At 38.2% G+C, this 19505-nt stretch overlaps 1 protein-coding gene and 1 long non-coding RNA gene across 2 annotated transcripts in view; one reads left to right on the forward strand and one right to left on the reverse strand.

Annotated features, from left to right (window-relative positions):
• The window catches only part of IPO7 (importin 7), a 34296-nt gene extending 16355 nt beyond the window's left edge, over positions 1 to 17941 (forward strand). Inside the window, exons 9-25 of the mRNA XM_079309534.1 lie at positions 1242 to 1376; positions 1930 to 2029; positions 3070 to 3146; positions 3489 to 3605; positions 4379 to 4468; positions 4986 to 5151; positions 5894 to 6054; positions 6869 to 6997; positions 8614 to 8680; positions 8757 to 8882; positions 9171 to 9268; positions 10637 to 10732; positions 11465 to 11685; positions 11791 to 11996; positions 12332 to 12538; positions 12879 to 12995; positions 15087 to 17941. Coding sequence (XP_079165660.1) covers positions 1242 to 1376; positions 1930 to 2029; positions 3070 to 3146; positions 3489 to 3605; positions 4379 to 4468; positions 4986 to 5151; positions 5894 to 6054; positions 6869 to 6997; positions 8614 to 8680; positions 8757 to 8882; positions 9171 to 9268; positions 10637 to 10732; positions 11465 to 11685; positions 11791 to 11996; positions 12332 to 12538; positions 12879 to 12995; positions 15087 to 15184 — 2211 coding nt within the window. The 3' untranslated portion in view covers positions 15185 to 17941. The remainder of the gene's footprint in view (positions 1 to 1241; positions 1377 to 1929; positions 2030 to 3069; positions 3147 to 3488; positions 3606 to 4378; positions 4469 to 4985; positions 5152 to 5893; positions 6055 to 6868; positions 6998 to 8613; positions 8681 to 8756; positions 8883 to 9170; positions 9269 to 10636; positions 10733 to 11464; positions 11686 to 11790; positions 11997 to 12331; positions 12539 to 12878; positions 12996 to 15086) is intronic.
• On the reverse strand, positions 3479 to 19204 carry LOC306803748. The gene is made up of 3 exons (XR_013774682.1): positions 19096 to 19204; positions 13287 to 13383; positions 3479 to 3599 (listed from the first exon to the last, which is right to left on the reverse strand). It is a non-coding gene; the product is annotated as an uncharacterized lncRNA (long non-coding RNA).
• Positions 19205 to 19505: the final 301 nt, after the last annotated feature.

A 19505-nucleotide genomic window follows, 5' to 3' on the forward strand; every position in this document is an offset into this window, starting at 1 on the left:
AGTGTCCATCCTGTTTTCCTCACTGCAGTTCTTAAACATTTTCTTTTTTTTATATCTTACCTACTACATCTGAATCATGCAACTATACATGCATCTTTTTGGATAGTCCTCAAAACAGCTGCAAGTTTGAACTTTTGTTTTCTTTTCTCTCCTAACTCAATACCTAATGCCACCAAAACCTTGTACTCAGGTGTTGGTATCAAACAGTAATTTCTGTCTAAATTTTGACAATTTTTAAACATGAGCAGTTCAAACTCTGGGAACTGATAAAGCATCTAGAGCACAAACTTTATAAAGCAGTGAATATTTTGATGAATGAGTGCATCTTCTTTAAACTGAAGTGCAAAGCAATTCCTTTGGGAAAAACACTTCAGTGTTTGTGTAATAAATGGTGTCAGCAGCATTCATTTTCAAAATAATGAGTCTTTTTTTCCCTAGTTTTTTATTTTGGTAATACAGATAAATATCTTTCCAGCCTCTTTGGGTTTGGATTTTTTAAAAAATGCTTCTTTTATGTGAAGACTTCCATGAAACCCTGGAAGTGGGATTTGCTATTTCTCTTTAGTTGGTGATACTTCTGAGGATGCAGTGATTCCACTGACCTGGAATTGGGCTACAGGGAATTCCCTTTGCATTACCCATGCAAAACTCTCCTGTGAGCTGTAATTTAATTAATGGTCATGGTCCCATGTCCATGTCATGACCTTATTTGTGGAGAGCCATGGACTTGAACACAGTTAGATCCCTGTGAGGAGTTCTGGATGCCACCTCAGGAGAATTGAGGCCAGAAAGGCCAAGGGAGTGACTGATGGATCACTCCACACACACACATATTGCTCACACAGCTGTGAGGGCATGAGATCAGTAAACTGTGAGTGTAGAGTGTTCTGATCAGTAGCTGAGTGTGAATTTCTGCCCCCAAAGAGTGAAGATGGAATAATAAACCTCAGAGGGCAAGGCCCCCTGGGCTGTGTTGGTGGTGAATTAGCATGGATGGTTTGTGTTATTAAAGGATGGTATTTTTAAAAGATGTGCAAACACCCAATATGAGCTGCAGATTGTCTTATAAAATTAACAATGACATTTGGTAGCAGGCTTAGTCAGTACCCATTTTAGCCTAATGAATAAACGGGGGTTTTGCTCAGTTTTGAGGGGTTCTTATGTAGGCTTGTGAGGGAGGGTAGAATTGTGAAAAGGGTCTGTGCTCAGCATAAGCTCTTAATGAGGTCTGATATCTTCAGGTGTTGCTGAAGGTGCTGTATCAATACAAGGAAAAGCAGTACATGGCTCCTAGAGTTCTGCAGCAAACGCTGAATTACATCAATCAAGGAGTGTCTCATGCAGTCACCTGGAAGAATCTGAAACCTCATATTCAAGTAAGCCATTTTTGGGGTTTAATATTTAGATGACTCAGAAGTCTTACCTTACTACTTGTAAGACTACATTAGTACTACTGTAGAGTGTTTCCAGCCTTGCTACAATTCACTTTTTAGGCACTTCTCTTATAAATTGCTGGTGGAAAGAGTTTAAGCCAGTTTAGTGAAGGTTACCTTGAAACATGAACAAAGCCAGCTAATTTATTGCTGTCTCTCCTTTGTGCTTTAATTTATTAAGGATTACAATCTAATACAGTAGAACAACATATTTGCAGATGGTGTTAGCTGCTGAATTTATGGTGTTGAATCATTTCCACATGCCATTATCCAATGCCAATCTAGTATCTTGTGTTGTATTGTAACTCTACCTAAACATAAAAGATCTGCTCTTTTGTGAAGTGCCACATAAATCCACTCTAAATCCAAATAATTTTAGAATGTTACCATTTTATGTGAGGAAGTGACAGGATGGAGCAAACCTGTAAAATACAGGACAGAATACAGAGATTGATTTAGTAGTGCATACCTCTTTCAATCTCTTTTTTTATTCCAGGGAATCATCCAGGATGTTATTTTCCCATTGATGTGCTATACAGATGCTGATGAAGAGCTCTGGCAAGAAGATCCATATGAATATATCCGCATGAAATTTGGTGAGTGTGTGAAATCTACTCATGTTAAAAAATTATTTCACGTAAAGATGGGATTTCTATGGGGTGGTTTTGTGAAAACAGAGATGGCTTTAATCTTAAAAAAAAAAAAAAAAAGAGAGAAACACAGTGTATAAACCAAACAATAGAAGTTAATATACTTAACTTGGACATATTGGTGGAGAGATGATACAACAGTCAACAGCGACATAAGTATTTGTGCACTCGTAAAATTATTTAATTTTTACCTTTACAAAGTTTTCATTACAAGCCAAACAGTCCTGACCTTACTAACAACTACATGAATTGAATATCATTTAAAGGTTATGCCTTACAACAGCTAATATTTCAGGCCCTATTTCTTTGGGAATTTCACCCATCACATGTTTCAGAGCAGATTTACTCAAGTGGTAAATGACACATTATGGAGTAAACCTGGCATTCCAGACTTGTCCCATTTTGCCTTCTGTGCTCTTCTTCTTTATGTTGGGATTTACTCTAAGTCAGTGCAGTCCTCTGAGGCTGAGAACAAAAAAAAATACTTCAGACTCCCTGAAAAATTTCTTCCCTCCACTAGGAATGTTTATGTAGCTAGAACAAGGAATCTTAAGGGGTTTGGGGGTTTTATCCCTCAGGTCAGAGGCATACCTGTAAACACTACAGGTATTACACAAGGCTCTCATAATCCTCTTCTGCAGAGAAATGAGAAACTGAGCATTTTTGAAACCAATTAATTTTGTGTACTGGCCTGTAGAGCAAATGACATCCATGTCAAAACTTGACTGTTGTGTCTGCTTCTACTGTTACAAAAGATTTATCTTAAAAATAGGAGACAGAACTTCAAGTGAGACATGCAGAGGCAGTCATAATGAAAAACATGAAACATGTATCCAACCACATGTTAATCTTTGGTCTTGAAATAGCTCTAGCAAGAAAGCATGATTTACCACCTGAAAGGTGCATGTTTTTCATATTAAATACATTGAGATCCTGAATGGTAGTAAATGACCAGACTTTGTAACTGTTACAAACTTATTTAACAGATGTATTTGAAGACTTCATTTCTCCAACAACTGCTGCTCAGACATTATTGTTTACATCATGTAGTAAAAGGAAAGAGGTAAGATGTTCAAGATTATACTGAAATATCACTAGCTAAATTCAGTTTATTTGCTGGAAGAGCTATTAATAAAAGTTTTCCTTTTCTGCTCTCATATCACATTATGCTAAAATTTGAAATTTCAAATTTATTTTGCACTGGTCTATGTATGATTTTTGTATTTACAAATTGCCCTAGGACCCATTTCTGATAGAATATTGTATGTTTATAACAAAGACATAAAACATTGCCCAAATTCCAGACTTGGAGCAGGCTGTTAGATATTGTAGCATTTCAGAGCACAGAGAATGGTAGCTGGGATGATTGACTGGAATACTTTGACTAACCTTACATGTAATCTAGGTCCTGCAGAAGACAATGGGCTTTTGTTATCAAATCCTCACGGAGCCAAATGCTGATCCTCGCAAGAAAGATGGTGCTTTACATATGATTGGTTCTTTGGCTGAAATTCTCCTAAAAGTAAGCAGAACAGATCTGGTGGTTCTTTTCATCCTTTTTTTTTTTTTGCCCCTTCTCTGCTTTCTCTAACATTTAGTGCCTTAGAAGAAATGCAAATAGCTCTGAGTTCACAAGTTTCTGAATTGCTACCAGGTTTTTCTAAACTGTTGAACTTAATTGTTTTGGGTTTAATCCCATCTTAATTACTTAATTACCAAAGTTTTATAGGTCATATACAAGTTCAGATTATTAAGCTCCTTTAAGTTCTGTGCTTCTGGTGAGAATTACTACACCATTTCTGTGCTACATGTAATTACATTCCCTTTTTTGTGGAAGGAAGGAAGAGAAGAATGCATCCAGTGAGAGGCTGTTTATTTAATGGACTCTTTTTTGTGCATAGAAGAGAGGAAATAAATTTAAATTAGTGATGTTGCTCAGTTAAAATGGTAGGAAAATAGATGCTTGGCATGGGCTTGTATTTGGATCACAGCTCTAAGCAGTTTTTACTTTTGATGCCAGTGTGCTGCCAATTGAAAGGTCTCTGGGGTCAAAAAATGCCTGGGGAAAAAGTGTCACTATTATGACTGATGATTTTTAAAATCCATGTAAGATCCAAGTTAATCACTAATGCAGGAGATCATTGTTGCATAATTGACTTTTAAAAAGGCATAAGTTAAAAGTCTGAGGGTTTTGTTACACTCTTCACACTTTAAAATGTGTGACTTTTTTATTGGGATAGAAATACATTTTTATATCAAGTTTTAAACTGATGTGTTTCTTTCATATTTTGACAGAAAAAGATCTATAAGGATCAGATGGAATATATGTTGCAGAATCATGTGTTCCCTCTCTTCAGCAGTGAGCTGGGTTACATGAGAGCACGGGTAAGAAAGTGGCATTTTCTGGTGAGATACACTGTTAACTGAAGAATCCAGAAATCTTCAGCTTCTTCCCTCTCACAGATGCTCTCCTTTCTGCACCTTTTTCATGATAAATTGTACACTTATTCCAGGGATGAGCACCAGTTTTTGCATATGATTCTAGATAGCCCCTGTGTAGTTTTGAAATGGCTGCAGCACTGTGTGCACAGTTTCCCATCTGTGTCTGGTGGTACAGCCTGTGTGTGTTTTGCACATAGACTGTACTGCTCACACAAAACCTGTGGCCAAAGATGAACCTGAGATCATAGTACTGGTCCAGTGACGTCTGCAGGACAGCCTCCCACTGACCAGCCTCCACACTCTCAAACATCTTCATCACTGGAGTCTTTATTCAACAGGAGCTGTACCTCAGATTCAATGATTTGTGTAGGTTATGGGTATACAATCAGTTGATAATCCTGTTTGTAGGTTTTGCAGCTCTGAATTTCTCCATTGTCTTTAATTTTTTTTTTTTTTTCAGGCTTGCTGGGTTCTTCATTATTTCTGTGAAGTCAAATTTAAAAGTGACCAGAATCTCCAGACAGCCTTAGAACTCACGAGACGGTGTCTGATAGATGATAGGGAAATGCCTGTGAAAGTGGAAGCTGCCATAGCTCTTCAAGTTCTCATCAGTAATCAAGAGAAAGGTAGGAGCCCTTTCTTACAGCTACAGGAAGCTTTAATGGAATAGGTGCTAACTTTGGGATATTCAGGCAGACTTGTTCTTTTCTTCTCTCATGTTAATTTCTCTCTTGCAATTGTAACTTGTAATCATTTACTATAATTTTTCAGCTAGAAAAGTTTAAAAAAAATTATACAGTAAATTGCATTTTAACATTGCAAGACATTATGATTGTTAAGGCACGGTAAACAAGAGCTTCATGGTACAGTAAATCCAGTTTTATCACACTTAATTAAATCAGAAATATAGTGGCAATATCTGTCTTGGCATATGTTCATTCTTGTTAACATGCATTTAAAGAAAAAAAAAGGCTGTCTTGATCCAGGGGAGTTTTACATGGCTTAGTTTTCCTGAAGTTGCATAAAAAGCCACAAAGCAAACAAAAATTACCTTTTAATACTTCAGGGAATTTGACAAAGGTGTGTATGTACCCATTCCCATTCAATTAACATTTGCATTGATCAGTAATCTTGCATTTTATGAATTCAGAACGCAGAGCTCTGGTTTTCATACTTAAATGTTGATCCTCTTGTTATATATTATTAGAATTTTGTTCTGAATGGTAGGATTGCTACAATGGTTTATACTATCTATGTTTTTGGCATGTTAATGCTGAAGCACTAAATAAAATTCTTTGAGCTTAAGGTTTTTTCACTCATCTGTGGTTTTCTAAGAATGTTAATTCAAACATTGTACCTGTTTTACAGCTAAAGAATATATTACTCCATTCATTAGACCTGTAATGCAAGCTTTGCTTCATATTATAAGAGAGACTGAAAATGATGATCTTACTAATGTGATTCAGAAGATGATCTGTGAATATAGTGAAGAAGTTACCCCAATTGCAGTAGAAATGACACAGCATTTGGTAAGACTTTATGGTGGGTTGGGAAGATGTTTAATATGGGAAAGATTGGTATTTTAAATTGAATAGTTGAGTTTGACAATCAATCAATAGCTGTTGTTACTCCAGTCTGTTTAAGTGCATTGATACAAGTAATTTTCTTCTACATTTAGACAGTTTTAGACAGAAGTGTCTTCATAGCTTCCACTGAGTGGAAATTCCTAACAACAATTCTAGAAATGTTTGTGAGATCTTTGCATATTTCCTCCTGATAGTGGCAATAATGAAATTGGTAGCACATTTTGGGTAGTCTCTAAAATGTCACTTAGGTTTGCTGTTTTAAAATATTAAATTAAAGAGTAGATTTTAAATGAAAAGTGAATCTGCAGAAGAAATTCAGAGCTTGAATGGCCATGTTTAGCAAGTTGTATCAGTGATTGCAAAAGCAGAGGTCAGCTCAGTGCTTGCCTATGAAAGGCTCTTGGAGTTAAAATGAAACTGTTAGCGTGTCCTCTCTGGGAATGCCTGCCAAGTGTTCCGGTCTAGTTCAGCTGCTGAGGAAACCTTGTGTCAGAAGAACTTACCAAGGGACAGTGTATTCTTTTGCATGGGACAACTGTCATTTATATATTTTTATTTGTGAGTAGATAAAGGGTGACAGCTCCAATGGCTTAACATTCAAATTTTATCATCCTGAAAAACAATTCTGGAGCAGAGCAGTCACCTGCTATTATTTGTACATGTTTTCTCAGCAGAAAGTCCTTCTGAAATTGTGTAGAATGCCAGACTTTTCACAATTTAATGACATCTTTCTGGGTTGTTTTGCTGTTATGTGCAGGCAATGACATTCAACCAGGTGATCCAGACTGGTCCAGATGAAGAGGGCAGTGATGACAAAGCAGTGACAGCAATGGGAATCTTGAATACTATCGATACACTTCTCAGTGTAGTTGAAGATCACAAGGAAGTAAGTAAAAAGTACTTTAAAGCTGGTGTATAATACATGGTCTCAGAACATTGTAAGTCTTTCATAGTCACAGTGTTCCTGGCATTGGTACCTGAAAAAATGTCCTTTTGGCCAAAAAGATAATAAAACAGAAAGCAGTATGAAGTACTTGTCCTGTAGCCACGTTGTAACAGATTGGGTCAGTTTTTTAATGCAATGCCTGCTGTAATAGAGCAGAAATGTTGCCACAGCATTTCCCATAAGAATCCAGTTTCTTGTTCAAATAGTTGTAGCAGGTGGAACTCTGTCTGCTCAGCTGGAAACACACATCTGATTTGATGAGGTCTGCCCTTCAAACAAAACAGATAAAGCTTCACATAGTTCCAAACATTGACTCTGCTGACTGAGTTTGCTCCCTGTGACAGAATCAATGTGGGTAAATACAGCTCTTGTGGCTGTGCTCAGACATGGGGGATTTCACCTGCCTCATCTGCCCTGGAGAATTTTCCTTTGGAATTAAAACTTCTGTCATTTTGTTTTGGCGTACTGAATCGAGTCACTTCTGTCCAGAGTACAGCCAGTTCAAAAGATGTTATTTCTGATTAAAATCTTTCTTGACAAGGTCAGCTACAGTCTTTTAATAACTGCATTATAGTCTTTTAGTGACTAAAGGGTTTGGTAATAAACTGTAGGGCTCTGAAGACTTCACTAAAGAAAGCAGCATTATACAAATTCCCAAGGGCAGAATTTGGTGCTGCCACACAATAAACCAAGGACCAGCTCAGCTCATTTACTTGTTGCTAGAGATGCTCATTAAGCTTTTCATGTACTTGTTTTTGTCAGCAAATCCTTGCCTTCTAAATTAAAAGTCTGTGTAATGATATGCTAGTCCTGAGGAACTCAGTTTGAAAATGTTGACCAGTAAACATTTATATTTAGAGACATCTCACACAGGATGACCAGTGTTCCAAGAGATAAGGTCTTTAGCAGGTTAGTTTCAAATCCTGTTCTGCATAGCTAAGACCAGAAACTCAGCCTTCATTTGTCCCTGTGCAAGATGAGTGCCCTCAACAGGTTAATGACTGTTTTGTTAGCTATTCCATGGATTAATACGTAATAATTGGGAACACTGCTTGAATCTGTAGGATGAGCTAAATGCTCATGACTGATGGTCTCCTTACCATATGAACATCCTAAGCTAGGTTTGACAAGTGGTTTGGTGTTTGGGATTTTTGGTGTTTTGCTTTTTTTTTTTTTTTTTTTTAAATTTCTTTTCTGGAACAGGAAATACCTCCTGTGATTTCCATTGTTTACTCCTTTGATATATATATTTGCTTACAGTGTTTTAATGGGACTGAACTGGTGCATAGGGTTAGTCAGGCTTTTCCTTTTAAAGGATACCCCATAATGAGATTCTTCCAATACTTAAAAAACACCTTGTATTGAAAGCTATCTCACAGATCCTTAGCAGAGTGCTGCTCTTCCATGTTTAGTGCTCTAAAACGTGAGACATTTCTAACCATTCTTTAAAACTATATTGTATGTATAGAAACTGCTTCTACAAATTTTAGAATGCGTTTAATTTAAACTCTGAAGTATTGAAAGTATGTCATTTTAATTTGTAATTTTTTTTTCAGATTACCCAGCAGCTGGAAGGGATCTGTTTGCAAGTGATTGGAACAGTTTTGCAGCAGCATGTATTAGGTATCTACTTCTGCTGGCTTACTTTTAAAAGTGCATGGGATGGGCATGATATTTACCTAGATTCTGTTTGTTTTAGAGTTCTACGAGGAGATCTTTTCCTTGGCTCATAGTCTGACCTGCCAACAGGTTTCTGCACAAATGTGGCAGCTTCTTCCTCTTGTGTTTGAAGTCTTCCAGCAGGATGGTTTTGATTATTTTACTGGTAAGTAATATAAATGAATCAGATGGTTTCATAGACATGATTTCAGCCATACAATGAATTGCATCATGACTGAAATGTTAGGAAAACACTCAAGTGAGGTTACACTTGAAGTAGTTTTATTTTGCTATTGCTGCTACTAGACTTGTTTTGCTAAGGCACCTATGACTTGCACACATTTATCTTGGCAAACATTAAGCAAGAACTATAATTATTAATACACAGATTTCAACCTGATTTTAATAGCACACAGATGATACCTAACTGTGATCATCTTTCTTTTTAATACAGATATGATGCCTCTCTTGCATAATTATGTTACTGTTGATACAGACACACTTCTGTCAGACACAAAATATCTTGAAATGATCTACAGTATGTGCAAGAAGGTGAGTAGATTCCTGTGTGGAACAAAACTGCCATCTCTGAAGAAATAACAGTGTTAAAATGGGTACTTTTTTTCCACAGCAGCTTTTGACATCTTCTCTTTAAAGCATTTTGCTATCTTAACATCCTCTAATATTCCCCAAATTATTAAGTAATTGCAGAGAAATTTAAAGAGATTGCATCAAAATTTCAGATATATGCCTTTGGCAGAAGGGAAAAATAAATCATACACAACAGAAGCAGAATAAACAAAGCAGGTTTGGTGCAATACATTTTGTGCTTATGGGCGTGCAAGACAGATTGCAAAAGGTAGGTGGATTCTTTGTTTTGGGATTTGTAGCCTCACCATGGCCAGAATACATGTGCTGTATGTGTGCTGAAGGTCTGACACCTGTTAGCTAAATAAGTGGTGTAGGGATGGAGCTAAAGGGACAGGAATAGGCATTTGTTTTCCCAAGTTTGTGCCACGTCAGTGGTGAAAGCTGAGAGCAGAATGCAGTTGGTCTGACTCAGTCCAGACACTTTTGGACAGGATTTCTGTATTCTACTTTGTATTATTAGGCTTTCTTTGTCCAGTCAAAATGTAGAATATACAGCTTTCTAGAGTGCTAGCACCATGAGAGGAAAGGAATACTTTTTTATAAGATGTGTTAATGTTTTCTCTCTACTATATGGGGATTTCAGTTTTCCACTTCTGAATATGGGGTGTGGTGTCTATATATGAGCTTTGGTGAGCTGTCACCTGTGCTGCCCATGGTATTTCCTGAGTAATGCTTTTGAAGATGTTTAAATATTATCGTGAATATCTATTTTAGTATTCTGTAAATACTAGTGAATAACTCTTGCCAGCCTTTGTTTGAAAAGAAGTTGCAACCAGGCAAATTGGGGTGTTTGTAATTCCTTGGAATGTTATATATAAAATTAGCCTGTCATGACTACTTAGTGATTGGTGTTAGCTGAGCACAGTGAATTTTTAACACAAGTTTTAGGTATTGCATGGTCTTCCACTGGATATCCCATTTTTGTAAATAAAATTTCTACAAAATTCATTACATTAATGCATAAGAAAATTTTTTCTTTTGTGTAGGGAAATAACCCCTGGCAAAATGGCAGTGATACTTTTATGGTGACTGGTAGGCTCAGCATCTGTAGAGATCTTGAATATTTGTACATTTAGGTCAGTTTTGCCCACTTTCAACAGTTTTCCAGTTGTCACACTGAGCCTTTGCTGTACATCTGGCTGCTTCACTGATGGCTGTTTATGCTGGCATTGTTAAAAGGGGGTAAATTCATACCAGCTTTTCAAAGCAAAGCAGTGTATAGAGAATATTCCTTGAGGGGATACACCAGCAGTAATGGTTGTGTTTCAGGTCCTTACAGGAGTTGCTGGAGAAGATGCAGAATGTCATGCAGCAAAGCTGTTAGAAGTAATTATTCTTCAGTGTAAAGGGCGTGGCATTGATCAGGTTGGTAACAACTTTGGTTGCTAAAACAAATACTTTTAAAATACTTCATGTATTATGAATTGGTTATGTATTAAAATGAGTTTTGTTATGGACACTTCATGTGGTGCAGCTGATAATCCTGTCTTGTACTTCAGTGTTACTCACTGAAACACCTGCAGAGTTCCTGCATGCTTTGGCTCCATAATTTAGGACACTGCAAAACTCATGTTGTCATAAGTCTGAAAGAGTGCCACCTCAGGAGCATCTTGGTTCTAAAAACTCAGTTAATTGTGTTCTAAGTTAATTCTAGTGAATATTTAATGAAAATTATTCTATCTCAAGATAAAATTATTTCAAAGCTCGTAGCTTTGAAATAATGGGGAATGAAAATGAAGTTCCTAGAATTCAAATCAATAGAGGGACCAGGGACTTCATTATTGCCCATATGGCAGTTGGAATTTGAGAGATGAATACGTTGATTTTTCTGGACTTTCTAGTGTACACATTTTCTCTTATTTTCCATTTTTAATACACAAGATTGTAGAACCAGAAGTCACATTTGCTGTGCAGGATGTCACAAAATCCATGTGATTAAATATTTTCACATTTTCATTTCATCTTTATGTCTGACTTCTGCTGTCAATTTAAAATGACTCAATTTTATGCCATCTGTGTTTATGTGCCACACTGTTGAAGTACAGAAGGACAAGTTTTATTTTTGACTGCTGAGTGTGTAATGTTCTCACTGTCCAGTGCATACCCTTGTTTGTGGAAGCTGCCTTGGAGAGACTGACCAGAGAAGTGAAAACCAGTGAACTGAGAACCATGTGCCTCCAGGTTGCCATAGCTGCTTTGTATTACAATCCTCATTTACTATTAAACACGTTGGAAAATCTTCGTTTCCCCAATAATGTGGAGCCTGTCACCAATCACTTCATAACTCAGTGGCTTAATGATGTGGACTGTTTCCTAGGGTAAGTGCTTGTACTTCTAGAGATGATTGTCTGTGATACACCTGTGTCTGACCTGCTTGTAAATCATGACAAAACTTGAAACTCTTTTACTCTTCTGTTTTGTAGACTTCATGACAGAAAGATGTGTGTGCTTGGCTTGTGTGCTCTTATTGATCTGGAGCAAATACCACAGGTTTTAAATCAAGTTGCTGGGCAGATCCTGCCAGCTTTTATCCTTTTATTTAATGGATTGAAAAGAGCATATGCCTGTCATGCAGAGCATGAAAATGACAGTGATGATGATGATGAAGCTGAAGAAGATGAGGAAACAGGTATGGAGATGAAACCTTTGATGTTATTTTGTATGTTTCATTTTTTTCTGATGGAGATATTGAGTTCCTTTGTGGAATTTTTCCAAGCACCCTAATTCCAAAAATGAAGCTCTGCAGTAGAACACTGGACATCTTTTGACAGCTTTTAAGTATATCTGACTTACTTTGCACTCCCTCTTAAAAACTGACTTCCAGAGCTAAATGAGCTCCTCTCTTTCCAGCCTGCACTGTATTGTTACCACTTCCACTGCCTGTTTTATCTAATTAGCCACATTTCTAACGACTTGTTCTTGCTCTTCTCAAAATAAACCTTCTTTTGTTTTTGATTAACTCAGAGGAGCTGGGGAGTGACGAAGATGACATTGATGAAGATGGTCAAGAATATCTAGAAATCCTAGCAAAACAGGCAGGTGAAGATGGAGATGATGAAGACTGGGAAGAAGATGATGCTGAAGAGACTGCTTTGGAAGGCTATTCCACAATTATTGATGATGAAGACAACCCTATTGATGAATATCAGATATTTAAAACAATTTTTCAGAGTAAGTAACTGTATTTCTTTTCCTGGCCAATGAGTTACATTTCAACTTTAGCATACACTGTTGTAAATTAGAACCTATTCAGAACTTCTCAACAGGCTTTCCAATGCGTGCTTGAACCATTTCTTTCTTTGGAAAGGAGATGTCATCGTTAAACTTTCAGAGCAGAGGGAGATGCTTGAATGAATTTGCAGTGGTAGTCAAGAGGCCAGAAGCTGTACTAGTGTTTAAATGTCTTGAATTATGTAACCATCATAGACTACTACTCTGATTAAGATGGCAGTGAGTAAGAACTTGTAAGAGTTGTAGAGCTTTTTAATCACCACTGTCCTTTCTGCTGCAGCAATTCAGAACCGTAACCCTGCGTGGTACCAGGCTTTGACACAGGGCCTTAGTGAAGAGCAGAGGAAGCAGCTGCAGGACATAGCGACCCTGGCAGATCAGCGGCGGGCAGCACACGGTACGTGCACCCCTCACACCATAATGCATCCTTTGCTCTGGGAATGCCCTGGATGTGATCAGCAACCAGAATACAGACATGGCCTGCAATTCAAGCCCCTGATAATGCTTCCAGCAAAACAGGGTTGTTTGAAATCTCTTAAAATTGTCAGGTCACAAAGCCTTGATGCACAAAGTGGGTGGCAGTATACAGGGGGGGGGAGGAATGGTAGAAACACCTGGGGAGCTGGCCAAGGAAATAAAAGCATATTTGTCCTAATTGCTTGCATTTGGAAACAATTGATTTGACTACCTGAAGATAGATGAACTCCAGGTATGACAAACACATTAAATGGCTGATAAATTATTTCCTGAGATGTGACATAGTCCACCTGGAATAGACAAAGATTCTGTGGGTAGCAGAATACTAAATTATGAAAGTAGTACCATCTGTAAAGCCATATCATTAAGCCTATTAAATATTACAGATAATACTGATTTTTAAATCTGTAAAAAGTTTTATCTTTTTTTCTAAGTTTTCCCTTTAGAATGAAAGCCAATATCTATCACACTCTAAAGTCAAGACTGAATGTTGAGGGAGCAGTCCAGCCTCATATCCCCTGTCTTAGTGAGAAATTGCTACATATGTTTCAAAACAGAAATTAATAAATTTTTCAATAAAAAGATTGGTAATAAGAATTTAATAAGTGGTTTCTGCAACAATAGCCTAAATCACTCACAAAGCTTGTTTGTGTCCAGACTGATCCAGTTTTAATGATTATAAAATACAGTTTCACTGTGACCCCTGTGAGGCAGTAGGCATTAAATGATGTAAGTATGTACTACTGCATTTTGTGGACACAAAAAAGTTTGAAGGGTGTGTGTTTATTTGTTTGCTTTGTGCTGTTTTTTCAGAGAAGTTGTGAAGTTAAGTTAACCAGATCCCTATGGGAAATTTTTGCCTGCTACCAGAGCACACTGATATTACATCTAGGCCATTTACCATACAAGTCCTTTTAGAAGGACTTGAAATACAGTTCTCCCTTATTAATGTAGCTTAGAAGAATTTCCATAAGCTGAGTGATTCGTCTTCTGTGGAGCTGAGAGGGATTCTCCCCCCATACTCCATTAGCCGTGGCAACATCTTTCTGGCCCGTTTCCAGAGAAACAGAGCCAAAATGCAGATTTGCTAGATAGTAAGAGCTGTCCTGTATTCCCAGAGAGATTGCAACTGTTCTGATTTAGGAGAAAGCTCTAAGACCAACATAAGACATTAATAATGGTTGTTATCTTGGCCTGGAAATAATACAAACCACCTTCTGCACTATCTAGATTGTAAGGAAGGTACAACCTAAATTACCAACGTGATTTTCAGTTGTCCATTTATTAGAGCTTGTAAACCTGTTTTACCATAAAACCTATCCTGCAGCAGTTTGAAGTCTTGTAAAACCAGACATCTGAACTGTCATTGGTAGTTATTAGTGATGGATATGTGGACCTCAGATGTCTAAAGATCTTCAAGGTTTGGTTGAAATTAAAAAGTGATCAACTTGGTAGTTTGCTCTCAGAATTATGTTTTGTGGTCTAGTAACCTGAAGTCCAAATTACCTGCTTGGGTAGCAGCATGTGTTTAAAAAGCCTTTTTCTGGTGCTTTAGTGGTGATATTGTTGAATTGAGATAGAAGACCAAAAATTTAGCCAATATCTGTGTACTGCTTTTTTGCACATGTGCTCTTGTTACTGATTTGACTGCAAAGCCTGTTGATGTTAACCAGAAAGAATCGTGTACCTGTTACCAAGTTTATAAGTACAGCATTCATTCAGGTCCTGATTCTAAACTACAATAATGTCCAAAAGTTAAAGTGTGGGCTTTCTACAGTACAAATTCATGCAAGTATGGTGATAACAATATTGAGAAGTTAAAATAAGAGGATAGTCTTTGGGGGCCTGTTCTTTGGGGCCTGGCACATTTCCACTTGTGGGTGCTGATTCCTTTGTTGGTTAATTCCAGGTTAAACTTGTATCTCTGAGAGACTCTCTGTCACAGAATCTTGGTCTGTCTTCCCCCCTACACATACACTAAAACTTCTTCCTTCTTTTTTTTTGGTTTTAGAATCCAAAATGATTGAAAAGCATGGAGGATACAAATTCAATGCTCCAGTTGTGCCAACTTCATTTAATTTTGGAGGCCCTGCCCCAGGAATGAATTGAATTATCACTTTTCCTGCTACTGTGTGATTGTAGTGAAGAGCTCGTGTTCCTCCCAATAGTGGTTCCAGAACTGGTTCATGTTATCTACAACTCACTCTAAACTAATTTATAAATAGATTGGACAAAAGCCCCAGAAGTGGGACCTGATTATACGACCTGATACTGGAAAGCAAACCAGAGGTTTTTTTGAAGATAGGAAGAATCTGAATTTAAAGCTTCAAATGACACACTTTGGAGATCGGAAATCAAGAGGGGATGTCATGAAGGCAGCTTTTCTTTTTCTGAGGAAAATAAACTAGACATGGGCTGCAGGACTATTTAAAATGTCTCATTTACAGTACAAGCTAGAAGGCAGACTTAATTTTTACACCTGTGGCAGTATGAGTATTTGCCCAGTTTCTTTCCCTTTTATCCCTACCACTGGGTGTCTATTCTTTTAATGTAAATAAGATAAGGTAATCAGATAGCCTTACTTAATCTTCATCATTTCCATTTATCAAGATTGTTCATATGTAGAATATTGGACACTTAATGTAGCACTACATAACTGATAAATCTGTAAATGAATTAGCACTTTCATATTGAAACAAGCCTGCTAGCCTATGTACAAAAATAGCAAAATGTTTGCTGTTTATAAAAAAAACAAAATAAGGGATGTATTGGGGAAAATAATTTCAAGTTATTAATTTAAAATGAACTAGCAGTTTTGTACCTGGTGACTTTGTGGTGCAGTCACCTCTGGTTGTGACTTGAATTCGGATATGTAAAAAGGGGTTAGTGATATTTCATTGCTGCTAAAGAAAAAATAGCAACACCCTCCGTTGTCCTTGGTTTTTTTTAAAGATCTCACTGTACAAGCTAGAAAATTGAACAAATGTGTACTGTAAGCACAAAGAAAAGTTATCCTCTCTAAAGCAGGTAAAAGATGTAAAGTTGTTAAGTCAATTGAAGTGTATGGGTGAAACATCTACATATGCAATCTATTAAAAACAACAGTGTCATTGGCTGATCTGGGCTATGGTATATAAATGCAATTTTTTTTCCCCCAGTTGTGCAAAATGCTCTTTTTCCAGCTCATCATAGTGCAGGTGCACTACTCCTGCATTTCATTCCCCCTCTTTTTGCACTTACAGCATTAGTGTGTGCTGTTGTCTGCCTGATCCAGACAGTGTATTTGAAGTTTTGCCAATCTTTCACTTTTGAAGCCACAATTTTCTTCCTTCAAAGTTGCTATAGTAACTAGTATTTTAGCTAGAGAGGCAAAATACAGTTCCCTCTGGGACCACTATCAAAACCACTGTATGAAGAAGCCAGCAGGGAGAGGCTGTGAATGGGTTGGCTTAAATGCCCCCTTTTTCTTTTTTAAAAGCAAAATCCATTGGCGTTTGATCTTGCCTTGAGATCATTGGTGTCAGGTCTTTTAAATCAAATGTTTGGGTTTTTTTTTTTTTCTTTAGGCTGTTTTTATATAAAAATGTCACCTGCTGTTACAATTGATATTAAACAAGCTACCTTAATTTAATGTAAGCCTCCAAAATTTAAATACAGGTTAAAAATAAACTGAGTTTTTATCTGTAAAAATTAAATGCACATATATATATATTATGATACTCAAAATGCAGTCTTCAGAAAATTGGTCTGTGTGGTGTGGTTTTTTGCATGGGCAGAGTAGCAGGATTTGGTGGTGCTTTGGGGTTTCCTTGCTGAGCTGCCCAGCCCCACACTCTGCCTTCCACTGGTGCTGGCACTTCCAGGCAGCAGGAGGGGTTTCCCAACCTCTCCACTCCAGCAAACACTTCCCCACACCCAGGGGCCAAGGTGGGACACACAACCCTACCCCAGTACCCAAGGGACACTTGAAATGCAAAGCAGCCGAGGTGGAATAACCCAGGAAGCCTTGGATGGGAATGTCCATCCTGGTGGTGGTGTGAGAGCCAGGGTAGCTCCTCCACATCTTTAGGTGATGCACGGAGCAAACCTTACCTGGGGCTTTGTGACTGTAACCCATGGGCACATCCAGGTGTGCTCCAGCCCCTGGGAATCTCTAGGCAGGGTTTTATTTTTGTAGAAAAAGCTGACTGACAGTACTTCCAACATGCCTTCTGTGCATGCCCTGGGAACACCCAGTTTGACAAATCATTTCTGAACATCTGCTTGTTTGGGTATATGCTCACCTTTGTATACATCCTAAAAATGTGTGGCAACCTTTGAGGACAGATGAGCCATTCTGGGCCTCATGGCAGAAGATGTAACAGCAGCAGTGAGAAGGCTTCATGTATAAAGCAGATGACAAAAAAAATTAGGGGAAAATCACCAATTTTAGTGCCATTGTCAGTTCTGGAACAATTATATTTTTCAAGTCACAAGTCAAGGGAAGAATTTATCTTGGTGTGAGGAATACAGTCTTATTTCAAGGGTGCTTTTATGTGTCACTAGACTGGTTAGCAAGGAGCATCTTTTTTAAGAATGGATCTAGAACTTTGCTTTCCTTTGCTCCAAGAAATGTATTTATATAAATTGCAAAACAATTTTGCATTGTTGTTGGTGGTGATAGCGCATTTTGTGATGCAATATATCAATTTCAGTGATACACTTATGTCAAATTAAAAACTGATCTTCCTCCTAGAACTTGCATTTATCCATTCCATTTTTAAGGACAATGCAACTCTAAAGGAAGAGCTGGGAAATATAAAGCCTCTGTTTTTTTCTATTATGGAAGATCTCCTTGGATTAATAAACATCTAAAGCAAATCCTTATCTTCACTTATTTCAGTGTGGTGTTTTGAATGTAGCTGTATCCTTACAGTAGAGTCCTAATTGAGTAGCACAGCTCTCAGGTTTGTATGTCCCTCTCCAAAATATTTCTCCAAACAAATGTTAGGTACAACCAGAGCTCTCTTCAATGGTCTTTAAAAAAATAGGCAGTTTTTAAAAATGCTGACATACTGGGTTAATTTAATTTTTTCCTTAATCATTGTCTTCAAATAATTATTCATATGTATCAGCATAGTACAGCAAAGCTTTCTTCCAAGCTGCTATAGCCTAGGACTGTTACTGCAAGATTATCAAGTCTGCAGTGGAGTAATTACTGACTACCTGCCAATAAACATGCAGGTGATTTTAATTATGCCTATTAATGGATACCTGGTAAGTTTTATGGGTTGATTTTTTTTTTTTTTTCTCTGTGGAACCCAAAATGAGCCACCTGGAAAAGCTTTGCTGCCGATTTTAAGTTACTTTTCATAGCTTCATCTTAAATTGGATTATGACTGGTTTGTGTATTTCTGCTTTTCATAGCAAACTGTTGGTGCTGGAAACACGAAGCACTTCAGAAAGGGAAATAGAGATTGTAGTATTTCACAGGAATGTTAAATTTGATTCTGGGAATGAAGCATTTCAGAATGGGAAATAGATTGTAGTATTTTACAGAGATATTAATAAATGATATCTTAAGTGGAATTAGTAAATCAGAAATAGGATTTCACCTTGGGTATTTTAATGCTCCTGTACCTTGAATCAAACTGATGGCTGCAGCTTGTACTTGGCTTAAAACTTACAATGAGGAAACAAGAAATTAAGAAAGAAAAACCGCTGGCCATTAGGCCTGTTTTGGTTTGTTTTTTTTTTTTTTGGTTTTTTTTTTTTTTTTTGCATTTTTTACAACTGCAAAAATTTTGGACTGTAAGAATTTCTAACTAATTCTGGAGCAAAACATAAATATTCTTACACCTCTCATGTTCAGGAAGATGCAGTAAGTCCATCAGAGCTGGGCTTACTCTCCCATCAATGGGGATAATTCGCGTCAACTGCTCAACAGGGTTTTCTGAACAATCACCTACGGAATTAACCTTAACACGCTTTGCTTGCCTTGGACTGGGAGCTGTTGGGCTATGTATTACATGTTTCCATACCTAACAGATAAGCACTCCCAAGCAGAGCTTTAACACAGCGTCCTTCTCCCCCAGAGCCGGGCGGAATGGCAGCCGGAGATCGTGCGGCAGGAGGCCGGGAAAGGAAGGGCAGAGCGCCCGGTGTCCCCGGCCCGGCCATGCGGCCCCGCGGGGCCCAGGCGAGCGCGGATGGCCCCGGCCGAGCCGGACCCGCTCCCCGGGGGCCGCTGCCCGCCGCTGCCCGTGCCCTCCGGTCCCCGCCGCCTCAGGCGCTGCCGGCCCGCCGGGGGAGGGCAGGAAATGGCGCCGCTCCCCGCTGGCGCGCGGGCGCCTCGCCGCCCGCTGCACAAAATGGCGGCGGCCCCGCGCCCGCCACAGCCGCGACGCCATGAAGCCGCGGGGCGGGGCCGCGGGCGCGCGGCCAATGGGCA

Source organism: Erithacus rubecula, assembly GCF_903797595.1.
Source record: "Erithacus rubecula genome assembly, chromosome: 6".
Lineage (NCBI taxonomy): Eukaryota > Metazoa > Chordata > Aves > Passeriformes > Muscicapidae > Erithacus > Erithacus rubecula.